The sequence below is a fragment of the Muscardinus avellanarius genome (assembly GCF_963383645.1).
Source record: "Muscardinus avellanarius genome assembly, chromosome: 4".
Taxonomy (NCBI): domain Eukaryota; kingdom Metazoa; phylum Chordata; class Mammalia; order Rodentia; family Gliridae; genus Muscardinus; species Muscardinus avellanarius.
Window position 1 is genome coordinate 45,137,164 of NC_137789.1, and position 17,891 is coordinate 45,155,054.

At 43.8% G+C, this 17,891-nt stretch overlaps 1 protein-coding gene across 1 annotated transcript in view; it reads left to right on the forward strand.

Annotated features, from left to right (window-relative positions):
* VIRMA (vir like m6A methyltransferase associated) overlaps nt 1-17,891 on the forward strand; it is a gene marked incomplete at its 3' end in the record, with an annotated part of 96,122 nt that overhangs the window by 7,781 nt on the left and 70,450 nt on the right. Inside the window, exon 2 of the mRNA XM_080693950.1 lies at nt 12,725-12,840. Coding sequence (XP_080550076.1) covers nt 12,725-12,840 — 116 coding nt within the window. The remainder of the gene's footprint in view (nt 1-12,724; nt 12,841-17,891) is intronic.

A 17,891-nucleotide genomic window follows, 5' to 3' on the forward strand; every position in this document is an offset into this window, starting at 1 on the left:
CATTTTTATTTTTTATTTTGAAACAGCATCTCACTAAGTTGCTGAGGCTGGTTTTGAACTCATGATCCTCTTGTCTTACCCTTCCAAGTACTGGGATTACAGGCATGCACTGTGACCACACCTGACTACACTGTGACCTTTAAATGCACAGTGGCTCTAGTGAATAAATGTGACTCAGAGTCATGGAATCTGATCAGTCTATTCTTCATATTTCTGTTACCACACTAATCATAAACCTATGACTTCCCATTGCCAGTCTGTCTTCCTAGGCTTTTTTTTTTTTTTTAGCTTCAACAATATTATAAAGTCAGTAGCAAATAGAAAGGAAGAGAAGAAAAGCAGAGTGCCTGGCAGACATGCTGGAGAGTCCAAAAATTGAGCTCTTACTTTTTTTTTTAAGCTCTCTGAAAACACAATTAATTACCTTTAAGACTTTATTAAAAGTTCTTTAGCCAGGCATTCTGTAGTACCAGTACTTCCAGTACTTGGAAGACTGAGACAGGAGGATCATAGGTTTGAGGACAGCCTTGGCGAGTAATAAGACACTCCTAACCTAGCAAGATCTTGTTTCCAAAACACACACACACACACACACACACACACACACACACACACACGGCTGGGATGTAGCTCAGAGGTCAAATGCTCCTTAGTTCTGTCCTGAGTGCCACATAACAAAAGACGTTCTCCATTAGCTGGACATGGTGGTCCACTCCTGTAATCCCTGAACTTGAGAGGCTTAGAAAGAAGAATTGTAGGCTTGAGGCCAGTCTCAGCAATTTAGCAAATATCTTGCCAACCTAGTGAGATCCTATTTCAAAACAAAAATTAAAAAGGGCTGGGAGTGTAACTCTGAGGTAGAATGTCCCTGGTTTCAATCCTGGCTTGGTGGCATGTACCTGTAATATGAGCACTTGGGAGGCTGAGATAAGAGGATCAGAGTTGCAGAGGATCAGCCTCAGCAACTTTGCAAGACTCTCAGAAATTTAGGGAGACCCTGTTTCAAAATAAAAAGTAGTCGGGTGTGGTGGCGCACACTTGTAATCCCCCCTGGGAGGATCGCGCAGGTTTGAAGCCATCCTTGCTGGCTTAAGAGACCCTGTTTCCAAATAAAAATATAAAATAGGTTTGGGAGTGTAGCCCGGAGGTAGAAGGGTTTCCGGGAACCCCAGTACCACCAATAAATAAATAGATAAATAAATAAATAAATAATAAATACATAAATAAAAGTTGGGTTACTTCCAGTCACACACACACACACACACACACACACACACACACACACACAGAGTTCATTATAGACCAGCAATGGTGGCACACTTCTGTAATCCCAATATTTGGGAGGCTGAGACAGGAGGATCACAGATAAGAAACCAGCCTCAGCAACTTTGCAAGACTTTCAGCAACCTAGCAAAGTTCTTTATTTATTAAACAAATATCTTGGTTTTCTCTTTGCAACACATACTCTGATGGGGAGAGATAAAAGAGGCGAATAGCCTGTTGTGGGGAGGCTGAGACAGGAAGATCGCAGTTTCTCGGCCAGCCTCAGCAACATTTAACGAGACTGTTTCATAATAAAGAGTAAAATAGGGATGTATCTGGGGGTGTAGCTCGGAGGTAGAATGCCTCTGGGTTCAATCCCAGCGCTGCAAATAAATAAGTAAATAAGTATATGACAGCAGTTAGAATTCAGTTTGGTAAAGTTGGATACTCAAGGGAGAGGCACCTAACTAGGCTTGATTTGGTTCTGCTTTCAAGAGAAAGTTGACATTCAAAGGGAGTTGGGGCACAGAGGCTTAAGGGAATTCTAAACAGAGAGAACAGCATGAATGAAAGACACGAAGTTGAAAAATTAGCATTGTTTGTTAAGGATATAAATTTGGAGTGTTAAAGAGGCCAGACTTATCTAGGAATTTGGCTTGGCTGTAGGAAGGACCAGGAGAAAAATAGGTTTTTATTCTAGTAAGACCACATTACAATAGGAGAATGGGTTGGATCCTAAAACCTATAAGGATCATACTTCTACAATCCTGATTAGAGTGGTGTAGTATATAGAACTAAAGCAATCATAGTAGTAATGAAGAGAAATACAGATTTAATAGCTATTTAGAAATGTAATCAATAAGAGCTAGATGTGGTGGGGCACACTTGTAATACCAGTACTTGGGAGGCTGAGACAGGAGGATTGCAGGTTCATGACCAGCCTCAGCTTCTTAGGCACTCTGCAACTTAGCAAGACCCTCTTTCAAAAGAAAAAATAAAATATAGGACTCTGGGGGTGTAGCTCAGAGGAAGAATGCCACTGGGTTTAATCCCTAAGTACGATTCCAAAATGTAATCAATAGAAGACAGGTTTGGTGGCATTCACCTGTGATTTCAGTATTTGGGAAGCTGAGACAAGAATATTGCAGGTTTGAAGACAGTCTTAGCAAGTAACAAGACTCTCATCAACCTAGTGAGACTCTGTTTCAAAGTAAAAAATAGGGCTGGAGGTGTAACTTGGAGGTAGAATGCCCCTAAGTTCGATCCCCAGTATCACCACCAAAAAAAAAAAAAAAAGTAATCAATTGGAATTGGCATCTGTATGGATGGTTGCAAATACCGATCCCACTCTTGACGGCCCCAGTTGTGGCCTGGCTACCCGGTGGACTGATCAGACCTCGCTGGCTCAAGCAGCAGCCTTGCCTCATGGGAGGCCCCGGTTCTGGCCTCGCTGGCCCCGACACTGGCCTAACCCCTCAGCTGGCTGCTCAGAGGCCCCAGCACCGGCCTTGCCTCACGGCAGGCTCCGATGTTAGCGGATGGCCCCAGCATCGGCCTAACCCCTCGGCAGGCTCCGATCCAGGCCTCGGAGGCCTCAATAGCGGCCTTGCCTCACGGAAGGCTCCAATGCCGGCCAGTGGCCCCAGCATCGGCCTTCCTTGTGGCAGGCTCCGATCCCGGCCTCACTGGCCCCAGCACCGGCCTAACCCCTCAGCAGGCTCCAATCCTGGCCTCGGAGGCCTCAATAATGGCCTTGCTTCACGGAAGGCTCCGATCCCGGCCACGCTGGCCCCGGCACCAGCCTGACCCCTCGGCAAGCTCCGATCCCAGCCTCGGAGGCCCCAGCACCGGCCTTGCCTCGCAGCAGGCTCCGATCCCGGCCCCACTGGCCCCGGCACCGGCCTAACCCCTCGGCAGGCTCCGATCCCGGCCTTGGAGGCCTCAATAATGGCCTTGCCTCACGGAAGGCTCCGATGCTGGCCGTTGGCCCCAGCACTGGCCTAACCCCTCGGCAGGCTCCGATCCCAGCCTCGGAGGCCCCAGCACCGGCCTTGCCTCATGGCAGGCTCCGATCCCGGCCTCGCTGGCCCCAGCACCGGCCTAACCCCTTGGCAGGCTCCGATCCCGGCCTCTGAGGCCTCAATAGCGGCTTTGCCTCACGGAAGGCTCCGATGCCGGCCAGTGGCCCTGGCACCGGCCTAACCCCTCAGCAGGCGCTGATCCCGGCCTCGGAGGCCCCAGCATCGGCCTTGCCTCGCTGCAGGCTCCGATCCCGGCCTCGCTGGCCCCATCACCGGCCTAACCCCTTGGCAGGCTCCAATCCCGGCCTTGGAGGCCTCAATAATGGCCTTGCCTCACGGAAGGCTCCGATGCTGGCCGTTGGCCCCAGCACCGGCCTAACCTCTCGGCAGGCTCCGATCCCGGCCTCGGAGGCCCCAGCACCGGCCTTGCCTCACGGCAGGCTCCGATCCCGGCCTCGTTGGCCCCGGCACCGGCCTGACCCCTCTGCAGGCTCCGATCCCGGCCTCGGAGGCCTCAGCACCGGCCTTGCCTCACGGCAGGCTCCGATCCCGGCCTCACTAGCTCCAGCACCGGCCTAACCCCTTGGCAGGCTCCGATCCCGGCCTCAGAGGCCTCAATAGCGGTCTTGCCTCACGGAAGGCTCCGATGCCGGCCAGTGGCCCCGGCACTGGCCTAACCCCTCAGCTGCTCTGATCCCGGCCTTGGAGGCCCCAGCATCGGCCTTGCCTTGCGGCAGGCTCCGATCCCGGCCTCGCTGGCCCCAGCACCGGCCTAACCCCTCGGCAGGCCCTGATCCTGGCCTCGGAGGCCTCAGTAATGGCCTTGCCTCACGGAAGGCTCCGATGCTGGCCGTTGGCCCCGGCACTGGCCTAACACCTCGGCAGGTTCCGATCCTGGTCTCGGAGGCCCCAGCACCGGCCTTGCTTCATGGCAGGCTCCGATCCCAGCTTTGCTGTGTCCGTCGCCGGCCTCACCTCTCGGCAGGCTCTAATCCAAGCACCCTCTTCGCCCAACTATTTGTCCCACGTTTTCGAGGGTGCGTGGTGGTGGTAGCATTCTGCCTCTGGGGTCATTACTTCAAAAGTTCCAGGTGTAATAGATCTCTGCCTCCCCTGAGTACTGGCCACTGCCACTGCCACTGCCTCCACCATTTCAAATCTTTCCCAAGCTCTCTTTTCACTCTGAATGTTGTCTAATCTTCCTAAGCATGCGCGACGGTAGCATTCAACCTTTGGTGTAATTTCTCCAAAAAAAAAAAAATAAATAAATAAGGTTGGTAGGCTCCGATTTCTGCTTCTCCTGAATAAAATTCTCCACCGCCAACGCGGAGACCGCTTTCAGCACCACCTTTCTCCTTGGTCTTCGCTAAAGTCTTTCTCCTTACAGGTGATGTCCAAGATTCTTAACAATGTAGAGAAGAAGCAGTCCTCCTTAGCGGGGAATTTTTCCAATAATTCCAGTTCATTTGGAAAGTTTTGTCTGCATCTCCAGTATCCTGGCATCCGCCACCTCCTTGACCTCTCTCCGATATTTTCCTTTTCTTTTCCTTTTTTACAGGGTCCTTCCGGGTGGAGAGGGGGGTCGCCTAGGGGTGCCCCGCCAGCGCCTGCCCACCTGCCCAGGGTCAGGGGCCCAGGGCCCTTCCGGGTGGAGAGGGGGTCGCCTAGGGGTGCCCCGCCGGCGCCTGCCCACCCGCCCAGGGTTGGGGGCCTGGGGTCCTTCTGGGTGGAGAGGGGGGTCGCCTAGGGGCGCCCCGCCGGTGCCTGCCCACCCGCCCAGGGTCGGGGGCCCGGGGTCCTTCCAGGTGGAGAGGGGGATCGCCTAGGGGCGCCCCGCCAGCGCCTGCCCACCCCTGGATGGATAATTTAAATGAGATGATGAGAAGATAAAGATAGTGTCTTGGGCATTTTGTGGATAGCAGTGCCATCACTGATGTAGAAAAGTTAGGTTTTGGATTTGTCCAGGTGTGATGCCTGAGGGACATTCAATCAGAGAAGTCTAGTGGGCTGTTGAATATAACAATCTGCGGGTCAGGATAGAGGTCCTAGATGGAAATACAGATATAGAATTGTTTTCTGGCTGTGCCTGAAACTTGTAATTCTGTTGTCAGCTACTCTGCTCTACTTTTTCCCCCAGTTTTGCCCTCTAGCCATGGTGAACTATGCTTGCAATTTTCCAGATTTTTGTTTGTATTCCTTTTGTGCATGCTTTCTCCTTTTGCCTAGAAAGCTCTTTTTTTTTTCTCTTCCATTTATTCTTATTTTCTTTGAGGACTTAGCCCAGTTGCTACTTCTTTTGGGAAATCTTCCCAGACATTCTTTTTCTCTCCTACAAAATAGTTGATGAAGGCGGGTTTGGTGGCGCATGCTTGTAATCCCAGTATTTGGAAGGCTGAGACAGGAGGAACACAGGTTCAGAAGCCAGCCCTGGCAATTTAACAAGGCTATTAGTAACCTAGTGAGACCCTATTTCAAAATAAAGAATAAAAAATAGAGCTGGGGGTAGATCTCAGAGGTAGAATGTCCTTGGATTCAATCCCCACTTCTGCAAAAAGAAAAAAAAAATATTTTGAGAAGCCAGCCCTGGTGGCACATGCTTGTAATCCCAGCATTTGAGAGGCTGAAACGGGAGGATCCTGGTTGGCGGATTACAAGCGTGCACCACCACGCCTCACTATTCTTTATTTTGAAAGAGTCTCACTGAGTTGCAAAGGGCCTCACTAAGTAGCTAAGTAGCTGAGGCTGTCAGCTAATGGTGATCCTCCTGTCTCAGCCTCCCAAATGCTGGGATTACAAGCGTGCGCCACCACACCCGGCTCCTTAAATTTTTTATTTTTTATTTTTTGGGTCTGGCGATGGAATCCAGGGGCATTCGACCTCCGAGCTACAGCTCCATCCCTATTTTTTACTCTTTATTTTGAAACAGGGTCTCACTAAGTTGTGGAGGGCCTCACTAAGTAGCTGAGGCTGTCTGCGAACCATGATCCTTTTGTCTCAGCCTCCTGAATGCTGGGATTATAAGTGTGTGCCACCATGCCCAGCTTAAGTTCATTTTTTTTTGAGTCCACAATAATTATACCCTAACTACTACTAGTGCCATGCATTAGTAGAGAGTAGAGTGAAAGAAGATAGAGTTGATAAACTTTTGTTCAGCCTTCCTTTATTCATGTAAACAAAAATTTATAACTGTGTGAGCCAAGGAACTTCAATATGGTAGTATTTTTAGCAGTACAGAGGATTGAACCCAGGAACATTCTACCTCCAAGCTACATCCCCAGCCCTATTTTTATTTACTTATTTTTTTTATTTTTATCTTTTGCGGGTCTGGGGATGGAACCCAGGGACATTCGACCTCCAAGCTACATCCCCTGCCCTATTTTTTTATTCTTTATTTTGAAACAGGGTCTAAGTTGTGGAGGGCCTCACTAAGAAGCTGAGGCTGTCGGCTAACCGCGATCCTCCTGTCTCAGCCTCCCAAATGCTGGGATTACAAGGGTGCACCACTATGCCTGCTCCCAGCCCTATTTTTAATTTTTAAATTTGAAACAGGGTCTCATTAAGTTGCAGAGGGCCTCACTAAGTAACTTTAGGCTGGCAGCGAACTGCAATCCTCCTGTCTCAGCCTCCCAAGTACTCAGATTATAAGCATGTGCCACCATGCCTGGCTTAAGTAGAAGAGTTTGCTACTGGAAGGAAATACAGCACCCAAGTTTGAGGCAACATTATTTTTCATTTGAGGTAGTTGTTGACTAAGGTATAAAATCTACTGAGGTATTTGTTGAATACCTGAGGTATATTTGTAACAGGATACAAGTTCAGCTGCTTTAACAAAAGTCAAAATAACAGTAGTTTTATATAAAATAGGGTTTTCTCTTTCAGTAATTTGGTGTATTATTATTTTATTATTGGTTAATAATAATAATAGTTATTATTTTGCGGAACTGGGGATGGAACCCAGGGGCATTCTACCTTTGAGCTACACCCCGAGCCCTATTTTTTTTTTTTTTTTGGTGGTACTGGAGGTGGAACCCAGAGGCTTTCTACCTCTGGGCTATACTCCCAGACCCATTTTATATTTTATTTGGAAACAGGGTCTCACTTAAGTTGCTGAGAGCCTCACTAAGTAGCTGAGGCTGGCTTCAAACCTGCGTGATCCTCCTGTCTCAGCCTCCCAAGTGTTGGGATTACAAGCGTGCGCCACCATGCCCGGCCTGAGCCCTATTTTTTTATTATTTATTTTGAAGCAGGGTCTGACTGAGTTGCAAAGAGCCTCAGTAAGTAGTTGAGGCTGTTGATGAATTGCGATCTTGTCTCAGCCTCCCAAATGCTGGGATTACAAGCGTGCAGCACCACACCCAGCTTGGTTAATTATTATTGAATAATCTGGTTGATTATTATTTAGGGCTCATATGGCAGTCTACAGTGTTGAGGACCCAATCTCCGTCTGTATTGTTTCTTTGCCATCTTTATGGATTTGCCTGCATTGCCCACAGTAGTTCATCATAACTTCTGTTTTCTAGAAAAGGCAGCAGAGTATTAGAAGAAAAGGTGGAAGGATAATCTGAAAGTTTGAACCTTCCCTTTAAGGAAATGACCCAAAGTTGTATACATCATTTTCAATTTTATCTCTTTGATCAAAGTTTAGTAATCACATGTACACATTTGCTCTGGGGAGTCTGGGAAATAGCCTTTAGTTCACTTGTGCCCAGCTAACACTTTTCTGGAAGAGGAAAAGGGGTACTGGAGAACACTTAGCAGTTAGCTTCACTTTGCATTTGTCCTGTTTATTTTGTACCTATAAGGATTTAAAATACATTTGGACAGTAGATACTACTTTCAGAATCCTATACTGTACATTTAATTATAATCTTTAAGTTTAAAATGCAAAATTAAGATGTCATCTTCTGTTACATTTCAGAAAAGACTATCCTAAATAGTTTGTTCTTTTGGTCTCTTAGGATATACCTGATATTTACAGCTTGAAGAGAAACTCAGCCTTTCCAGATGCAAATCATGTGAATCATTCTTCTCATAGTGAACTTTCTCATTAAGTAAAATAATGGATGGCTGAACTTCTAGGAAAAAAGTTGATGTAATATAGGCCAAAAAATGTGAAAAATCTTTATTATTGCCTATAAGAGCTACATTTCTCTAATTCTTTGTCAAATGTTACATAAAGTATATACTAAGTATAATAAATACTGTCCATTTCTTTTCTTTTTTTAATTTTTTTTTTATTGGTGCACTGTATTCATACATCATAGTGGGATACAAACTTTTGTAGACATACATGCACACATCGTCCAGTCAGCCCCCACCCCATTCTCTCTCCATCCCTCACTCCCATGCTTGGCTTAGTGGTTGACATCTAGTATTATAGCAATTTATCCAAAATTAAAAATGATAATCTCACATAACAGTTTCATTTGTCTGATACCAAGCTTTTGATGACTTAAAGATAACATTTCAATATTTCTTTTTACTTTCTTTCTTACCAGAGAATATTTTTTTCTATTTTTTTTAGGTGAAACTATCATATATTTATATATTTATTTTTCAGAAAAAAACTCTATCCTAATATGGAATATGGACTCTAGATACCCAAAACGATCTTGAAAAAGAACAAAGCTAGAAGATAAATATTTTCTGATTTCAAACCATATAAAGCTACAATAATTGAAACAGTGTACTACTATTCTAAAGTCAGATATATAAACCATTGGAGTTAAATAAAAGCCTAGAGCTAAATTCTTCCCTATATTAAGTTATTTTTGACAAGGTTTCCACGAACATTTGGTGGTAGAAATAATAATATTTTAACTAAATATTGTTGAAACATAATAATTTCATGGAAAAGAATAAAGTTGGACCCTTACCTAATCCCATATACAAATATTAACTCAAAATAGATAAAAGACCTAAATATAAATCTTAAGACTATAAACTTTTAGGAGAAAATCTGGGTCATAAAACCTCACAACACTGAAATTGGCAGTGATTTCTTGGATATGATTTCAATGGCACAGGCAACAGAAGAGTATACAAACTCCCTAAAAAAAAATATATATATATATATATATATATTGTATATCCAAAGACAATGTAAACAGTTAAAAGTTACTAATAGAATGGGATAAAATATTTCCAAATCCTATATCTGAAGGTATATTAATATTCCAAGTAGAAATCCTAAAAATTAACAACAATAAAGGCAAACAATACCATTTAGAGATAGGTAAAAGACTAACATAAGTAATGAATCTCCACAGATAACCAATCTTAGTTGTCTGTTGGATGGAAAATCTTGTTTCTCTGGTTCTGGTGTGTGTAGTTACCTATTTCTTCTTTGTAGTTAATCTCTTTGAGTATTTTCTCTAGTACTGGTTTTGAAGACATAAATTCCTTCAGTTTTTGTTTGTCATGGAAGCTTCTTATTTCTCGATCTAATTTGATAGAAAGTTTTGCTGGGTAGGAAATTTTTGGCTGGAAGTTGTTTTCTTTCAGAGTTTGGAATATGTTACTCCAAGCCCTTCTGGCTCTCATAACTTGGTTTGGGAAGTCTGGAGTGATTCTAATTGGTTTGCCTCTGAATGTCACTTGGCCCTTTGTTTTTGTTGCCTTTAAGATTCTCTGCTTGGCTTCCACAGTGGTCATTTTGACAATTATGTGGCGTGGGGATCCTCTTCTTCGATCCTGTCTAAAGGGATTTCTATAAGTTTCCTGGACCTGTGTATCAACCTCTTGCTCTATGTTTGGCAATTTTCTGCTATTACTTCCTTGAAGAGATTGTTGATCCCTTTGGTTTCACTTTCTTTTCCCTCCTCTATTCCAATTATTCTTAGGTTAGCTCTCTTAAAATGGGCCCATATTTCTTCAATATCAGATTCCTGCTGTCGGATATTTTTTTCTAGATTAGAAACTATGCGTTCATTTTTGGAATGATCATCTTCTAAGAGCGAGATTCTGTTCTCCATGTGGTCTAATCGGTTGTTTGTGCTTTGAATTGAGGCCTTTACTTCATTAATTGCATCCTTTATCTCTTTTTGGCTCTCTCTGAGTTCTTTTCGAAGCACCTCTATTATTTCTACAGTTATTTTCCTGATTTGATCTTCTAGAAATCTCTGATTTTCAGTTTTATCGGGTTCTGATGTTGTGGGGTTGTGGGCATTCATTGCTCCAGTATTATTCCTCTTTCCCATGATTTTGGAAGTTTGTGCCTTCTCTGGGTTCTTCCCTTGGGTCACTATGACTTCACTTAAGGTGCTCTGGATCTCGAGTCTGTAGTATCTCAGACCCCACTACTCCTTTACTGGGTTGTATCACAGAGTCCGACCCAGGGAGTCGATAGAGGCTGTTTTAGACTGTGGGGGGTGCCAGGTTGCACGTTCTCCTATGGTGTGATATCTCTGCCACCGCCCCTCCCCCACTGGGTCAAGTCCCAGGGAGTACAGTACTGGGATTTCTCCTCTGTGGCCCGCAATTTGACTCACTGTTCTTGAGTACGCAGATGTAGCTGTACTGGATTCGGTGAATTCTCTGCTGCTGCCGCCGGTGGCAATATGGTGCCCCTGTCACGCCCTCGGCTGTGAGGCTGGCGTATTTCTTGTTGGTTTTGATTTCCACTCTGAATCCCTGCAGCGTGTGCTGAGCTCAGCCACTGGGAGATTTAGATTTTACCTGCAGCGAGAAATCCCGCCTGGCTGTTCCGCAGCGGCTCATCTCAGCTTGCTGTAGCCATCCGGTGAATTTGCCGCTGCCACCGGCAGTATGGCGCTGCTGCCGCGTCCTCGGGCGTGAGGCCGGTTACCTCCTCTGTGGCTCTGAGCTCTGTTCTCAGTCCACTTTCTCTCTGGAGCCTGGTGATTTTTTTGTTTCTGGTGATGGTGTTTTCTGGCTATGAAAGGCGCTGATTTTGTGGTAATGGAGATTGGTTGTTAGCGGGGCTCTTAAGCCCCGCTATTCTCGGTTGCCATCTTCCCGGAAGTCCTCGAGAAATCCTGTCCATTTATTTTCTTATGATAAACTTTTTTTTTAAATAGGAGGGGTACTTTAACTATTTAGTATCTAAATTGCTTCTCAAAACCCTTGATATTAATTTCTTTTTTTGTGTGTGTGTGTGTGTGTGTGTGTGTGTGTGTGTTACTGGGGGTGGAACCCAGGGGCTTTCTACCTCCGGGTTATACTCCTAGTCTTTTTAGAAAGACCTGCTTTTTTTTTTTTTTTGCGGTACTGGGGATGGAACGCAGGTGCGTTCTACCTCTGAGCTACACCCCCCAGCCCTTTTTTTTAGTCTTTTATGTTTTTGAAACAGGGTCACACTGACTTGCAAAGGCCTCACTGAGTAGCTGAGGCTTCCCACGAACCGCGATCCTCTGTCTCAGCCTCCCAAGTGCTGGGATTACAAGTGTGTGCCACCACGCCTGGCTGTCCCAGCCTATATATATATATATATATATTTTTTTTTTTTTTTTTTTTTTTTTGGAAACAGGGTCTCACTAAGTTGCTGAGAGCCTCACTAAGTAGCTCAGGCTGGCTTCAAACCTGTGCGATTCTCCTGTCTCAGCCTCCCAAGCGTGGAGATTATAGGCGTGAGCCACTATGCCAGGCTCCTTGATATTAATTGTATGTTAAGTTTAGTAAAAGCTGGGCATGGTGGTGCATGCTTATAATCCCAGCATTCAGGAGGCTGAAACAGGAGGATCACAGTTCGCAGACAGCCTCAGCTACTTAGTTGGGCCCTTTGCAACTCAGTGGGACCCTGTTTTAAAATAAAGAATTAAAAAAAAATAGGGCTGGGAGTATAGCTTGGAGGTAGAATGCCCCTGGGTTCCATCCCCAGTACTGCAAGAAAAAAAAAAAAAAAAAGAAAAGAAAAAAAAATTAGTAAAAAGCTGTTTTTTTTTTTTTTGTGGCACTACAGATCTGTAATCTTATCTATAATTAAAAAATGGCAGAAAAATCTGTCCTTAATTCATTTGCCTATGCAGTCCATTTGAATTACAGTATTTATGTTGATACATGTGGCTGCAGAAATATTAATGTTCTGATTATATGATACTGCCCAAGAAGCCACTGGGATTCTTAATATTAACTTTCTATTAATATTAACTTTCTATTAATCCAAAAAGTCAGGGTTTTGAAAGGCAACTGACTTCAGAGGTTTCATATAAGGGATTATGGATCTGTGTTGGTGTAATAAGCAAAGCATCAATAGAAAGGTAAAAGCACTGCAAAAAATGTTAATACTAATTGAGATACTTAACTAGATGTATTTTATCATCTGCTAATGTTTAGACAGGTGATTTGTAAAGCATTTAATGATAAGGAGTTTAAAGTTATTTGTGACATTTTGAGTGAAATTAAAGGATGAGTATATTTTAATTGAGATATATTATTTTGCTTACATTATGTTTCCTCCCCCCCTTTTTTTTTAAAAAAAGCAAAGTTCCCATATAGATGTGGTTCGTTTTCCATGTGTGGTTTATATCAACGAGGTCCGAGTCATACCTCCAGGAGTAAGAGCCCATAGCAGCCTACCTGATAATAGAGCATATGGGTAAGTCAACTCTTTTTGCAGAACTATTTTTTGACTAAAGACTGTCCTATAAACAAATGCTTTTGTGTGTGGGTATCTTAATGAGGATCAAATCTAGGGCCTCCAGCATGCTAAGCAAGTGTTTTGCCACTGAACTGCATCCCCAGCTCCTGAAACATATTCTTTTTTTTTTCCTTTGGTAGGCATTCAACCCAGGGGTATTCTCTGAGCTACTTCCCCAGTCCTGTTTTATTTTTAGTTTAGAAACAGGGTCTTGCTAAGTTGCTGACAGCCTCACTAAGGTGCTGAGGCTATCCTTGAACCTACAATCCTCCTATCTCAGCCTCCCAAGTACTGGTGTTATAAGCAAGAAACTTAGTGTAAAAATTTTAAGGTACTGCTGGGCGTGGTGGCGCATGCCTGTAATCCCCGCGCTTGGGAGGCAGAGACAGGAGGATCACACAGGTTCGAAGCCAGCCGCGTGCGCTGGCTTAGGAGACCCTGTTTCCAAATAAAAAAATGTAAAAATAGGTCTGGGAGTGTAGCCTGGAGGTAGAAGGGCTTGCAGGAACCCCAGTACCACCAAAAAAAAAAAAAAAAAAAAAAAAAAAAAAATTTAAGGTACTATTTTGCAGGTAATAAAACCCTGAAACTTTATTCATTTATGGTTATGCTCTATAATCAACTTATTAATTTTCTTTATTTTTTTTGTGGGTCTGGGGATGAAACCCAGGGATATTCAACCTCTGAGCTACACCCCCTGCCCTATTTTTTATTCTTTAATTTGAAACCAGGTCTCACTGAGATGCTGAGGGCCTCACTAAGTAGCTGAACACTAAGTAGCTGAGGCTGTCCACTAACTGTGATCTTCCGGTCTCAGCCTCCCAAATGTTGGGATTACAAGCATGTGCCACCACCCCCGGCTCCCCTGCCCTATTTTTTATTTAATTTATTTTGCAATGGTCACTTATTTGCAAAGGTACTCACTAAATAGCTGAGGCTGGCTGGGTGTGGTGGTGCATGCTTGTAATCCCAGCATTTGGGAGGCTGAAACAGAAGGATTGAGGTTCATGTATAGCTTCAGCAACTTAGTGAGGTTCTTTGCAACTCAGTGAAACCCTCTTACAAAATGAAGATAAAAAAATAGGGCTGGGGGTGTCGCTTGGAGGTAGAATGCCCGAGTTCCATCCCCAGTACCGCAAAAATAAATAAATAAATAAATAAATAAATAAATAAATAAATATAAATAAATAAATAAAATAAGATAAATAAATAAATAGCTGGGTGTGGTGGCACACTTGGGAGGCTGAGACAGGAGGATCGCACAGGTTCGAAGCCAGCCTCAGCTATTTAGGCTCTCAGCAACTTAGTGAGACCCTGTTTACAAATAAAGTATAAAATAAGTCTGGGAGTATAGCCTCGATGTACAAAGCCTCTGGGTTCCAACCCCAGTGCCACCAATAAATAAATAAATAAATAAATAAATAAATAAATAAATAAAGGCTGGGCGTGGTGGCGCATGCTTGTAATCCCAACATTTGGGAGGCTGAGACCTGAGGATCATGGTTCGCGGACAGCCTTAGCTACTTAGTGAGGCCCTCTGAAACTTAGTGAGACCCTGTTTCAAAATAAAGAATAAAAAATAGGGCCGGGTGTGTAGCTCAGAGGTCAGATGCCTCTGGGTTCCATTCCCAGACCCAATAAATAAATAGATAGATAGATAGATGGATAGATGAGGCTGGCCATGAACCGTGATCCTCCTTTCTCAGCCTCCTGAATGCTAGGATTACAAGCATGCGCCACAACACCTGGCTCCAACTCATTAATTTTCTATGTAATGTATAACATAAATTTGAAGAGAGTAAAATTGACCAAATTATGTTATGTGTGTGTACTCATAAGTAACAAATCCCAATATTAATGAAATTGACCAAATTATGTTATATGCATGTACATATAGGTAACAGCAAATCCCAATATTAAGTATAATTATAATTTGTCAATTTAAGAAAAAAAAGCTTGATGAGTGTGGTTATGCCTACTGTAATCCCAGTATTTGGAAGGATGCGACAGGAGGACTGAGATATGAGGACAGCCTCAGTAGCATAGCTAGACTCTCAGCAATGTATTCAGATCCTATTTAAAAACAAAAAAATAAAAAAAGGGTTGAGGATGTACCTTAAAATGCCCCCAGGTCAATCCCCAGTATCACAATTAACAAACAAAACTTGGATTAAATTATTTGATTTAAGTCGTAGCAAAGATTTTTCTTTATTGTTCCTTTTTAAAAATAGTTGGTAGCTGGGCCTGGTGGCACATGGTTGTAATTTCAGCATTTGGGAGGCTGAGATAGGAGGATCCAGGTTCACGGACAGCCTCAGCTACTTAGTGAAGCCCTTTGCAACTTAGTGAGACCCTGTTTCAAAATAGGATAAAAAATAGGGCTGGGGGTAGAGCTCAGAGGTAGAATGCTCCTGGATTTCATCCCAGTACCGCCCCCCCCCCAAAAAAAAAAAGTTGGTAAGCTGGTCAAAGTGGCGCACACTTTTAATCCCACTTGGGAGGCTGAGAGAGGAGGATTGCATGTTTGGAGCCAGCCTCAGCAATTTATAGTGAGACCTTGTTTCAAAAGAAACAATAAAACAGAGCTGGGGTGTAGCTCAGAGGTAGAATGTCCCTGAGTTCAATCCCTACTGCTACACACACACACACACACACACACACACACACACACACACACACACAGTGGAAATAGGTTTATATTTTTCAAAATATTCTGTGATGACTTAATCAGTTAGATGAAGTATATTTGTTTGTTTATTCATTTATTTGTAATACTAGGGATTGACTCCAAAGGCATTCTGCCCTTGAGCTACACCCCCAGCCTGATTTTATTTTTTATTTGGAAAAAACAGGGTCTTGCTAGGTTGATGAAAGTCTTACCCCTTGCTGAGGCTGGTCTGGAACATGTGATCCTCCTATCTCAGCCTCCCAGTTACTGGGATTGCAAGTGTGTACCACCATGTATGGCTAGATGAAATTATTATTATTTTTTTTGGTGGTACTGGGGGTGGAACCCAGGGGCTGCTCTACTTCTGGGCTATACTCCCAGACCTATTTTATACTTTATTTGGAAACAGGATCTCACTAAGTTGCTGAGAGCCTCACTAAGTGGCTGGCTTTGAACCTGTGCGATTCTCCTATCACAGCCTCCAAAGTTCTGGGATTGCACGCCTGGCTAGATGAAGTGTTTTTAACATGACTTTTCCCTTTAAAATAGATAAAAATTAGTTTGATCTAGTCTGTGTGCAAGCTTCTTGCAGCTTGGTAGCTGCTTAAGTTCTTTTTCCATTTGGTTTTGACAGATATACGTACGGGAGGACTGAAGATTTGATAGAATGAAAATGGTTGTATCAGATGTTATCCATATATGTTCTATGGTCAGGTGAAACCCACTGGTAAAGTGTGAGGTGAGGCCCTGGGCTCTATCCTCAGTACAGAAAATGCGAAAAATGCATTACATAATGTCAATTTTTTTTTTTTTTTGTGGTACTGGGGTGGAACCCAGAGGCTTTCTACCTCCAGGCTATACTCCCAGACCTATTTTATACTTTATTTGGAAACAGGGTCTCACTAAGTTGCTGAGAGCCTCACTAAGTAGCTGAGGCTGGCTTCGAACCCGTGCGATCCTCCTGTCTCAGCCTCCCAAGCGCGGGGATTACAAGCGTGCGCCACCACGCCCGGCTCATAATGTCAAATTGTAAACCAGAATATTTGCACCAAAACCTAGGAAAGATCCCACAGTCCTCCAGAGAGGAAAGGTTAGATAGATCCTGGTGCATTTGTCCCATGGAGTAATAAACACACAGCTGATAGAACTAAATATCTATGTTCTGAAATATAAAGCTCTGTGGTGTTTATAATTAATTGGAAACAAGATGCAGAACAGACCTGTGTGCATTCCTTTAATCCCAGCTCTAGGGAGGCTGAGACAGGAGGATTGCAGGTTTAGTATCAGCCTCAGCAATATAGTGAGGTCTTGCTTAAAAATAAAAAAATAAAAGGGCTGGGGGTATCCCTTAGAGGTAGAACGCCTCTAGGTTTAATCCCCAGTACATACACACACACACACACACACACACACACACACACACACACTTAGTTTGAATTCTTAGAAATGTACTTTTTAGTCCGTTTTGTGTGTGTGTGGTACTGGGGATTGAACCACCCAGGGGCATTCTGTTTCTGAGCTATACCCCAACACTTTTTTTATTTTTGTTTTGAAACATGGTCTTGCCAAGATTCTTGAGAGTCTTAACTACATTACTGAGGCTGTCCTCAAACTTGCAGTCATTTGTCTCAGCATTCCAAGTACTGGGATTACAGTACCAGGGATGCTGTAGTATATACAACAGTTTTCTCTTAATTATACTGCTTTTGGCCAATAAAGGTCTATTAGTTACATATTACTCTATAATAAATTTCACTTAAAACAGTAAACATTTATTACCTCACACTTTCTGAGAGTAGCTTAGCTGGCTTAGGTTTCCTCATGAGGTTGTAGACATAACACATAAGATTTGAGAGCCGGGTGTGGTGGCGCATGCTTGTAATCCCTTTGCTAGGGAGGCTGAGTCAGGAGGATCGCACAGGTTCGAAGCCAGCCTCAGCTACTTAGTGAGGCTTTCAGCAAATTCGTGAGACCCTGTTTCCAAATAAAGTATAAAATAGGTCTGGGAGTATAGCCTGGAGGTACAAAGCCCCTGGGTTCCACCCTCAGTACCACACACACACACACACACAAATTATTTTGACTGAGAGCTGGCTGTGATGGAGCATGCTTGTATTCCTAGTACTTGGGAGGCTGAGATAGGAAGACCACAGGTTTAGCCAGCCTGTGGCCAGCTTTGGAAGGCCCTTTGCATCTGTTTCAAAATAAAAAATAAAAGCTAGGAGTATAGCCCAGAGATAGAATGCTCCAGAGTTTGCTTGGAAGCTTACTCATGTGGCTGCTGGTTGGAGGCTGCAGTTCCTTGTTAGGAGATCCTCTCCATGGGGGAATCATCCTTCTC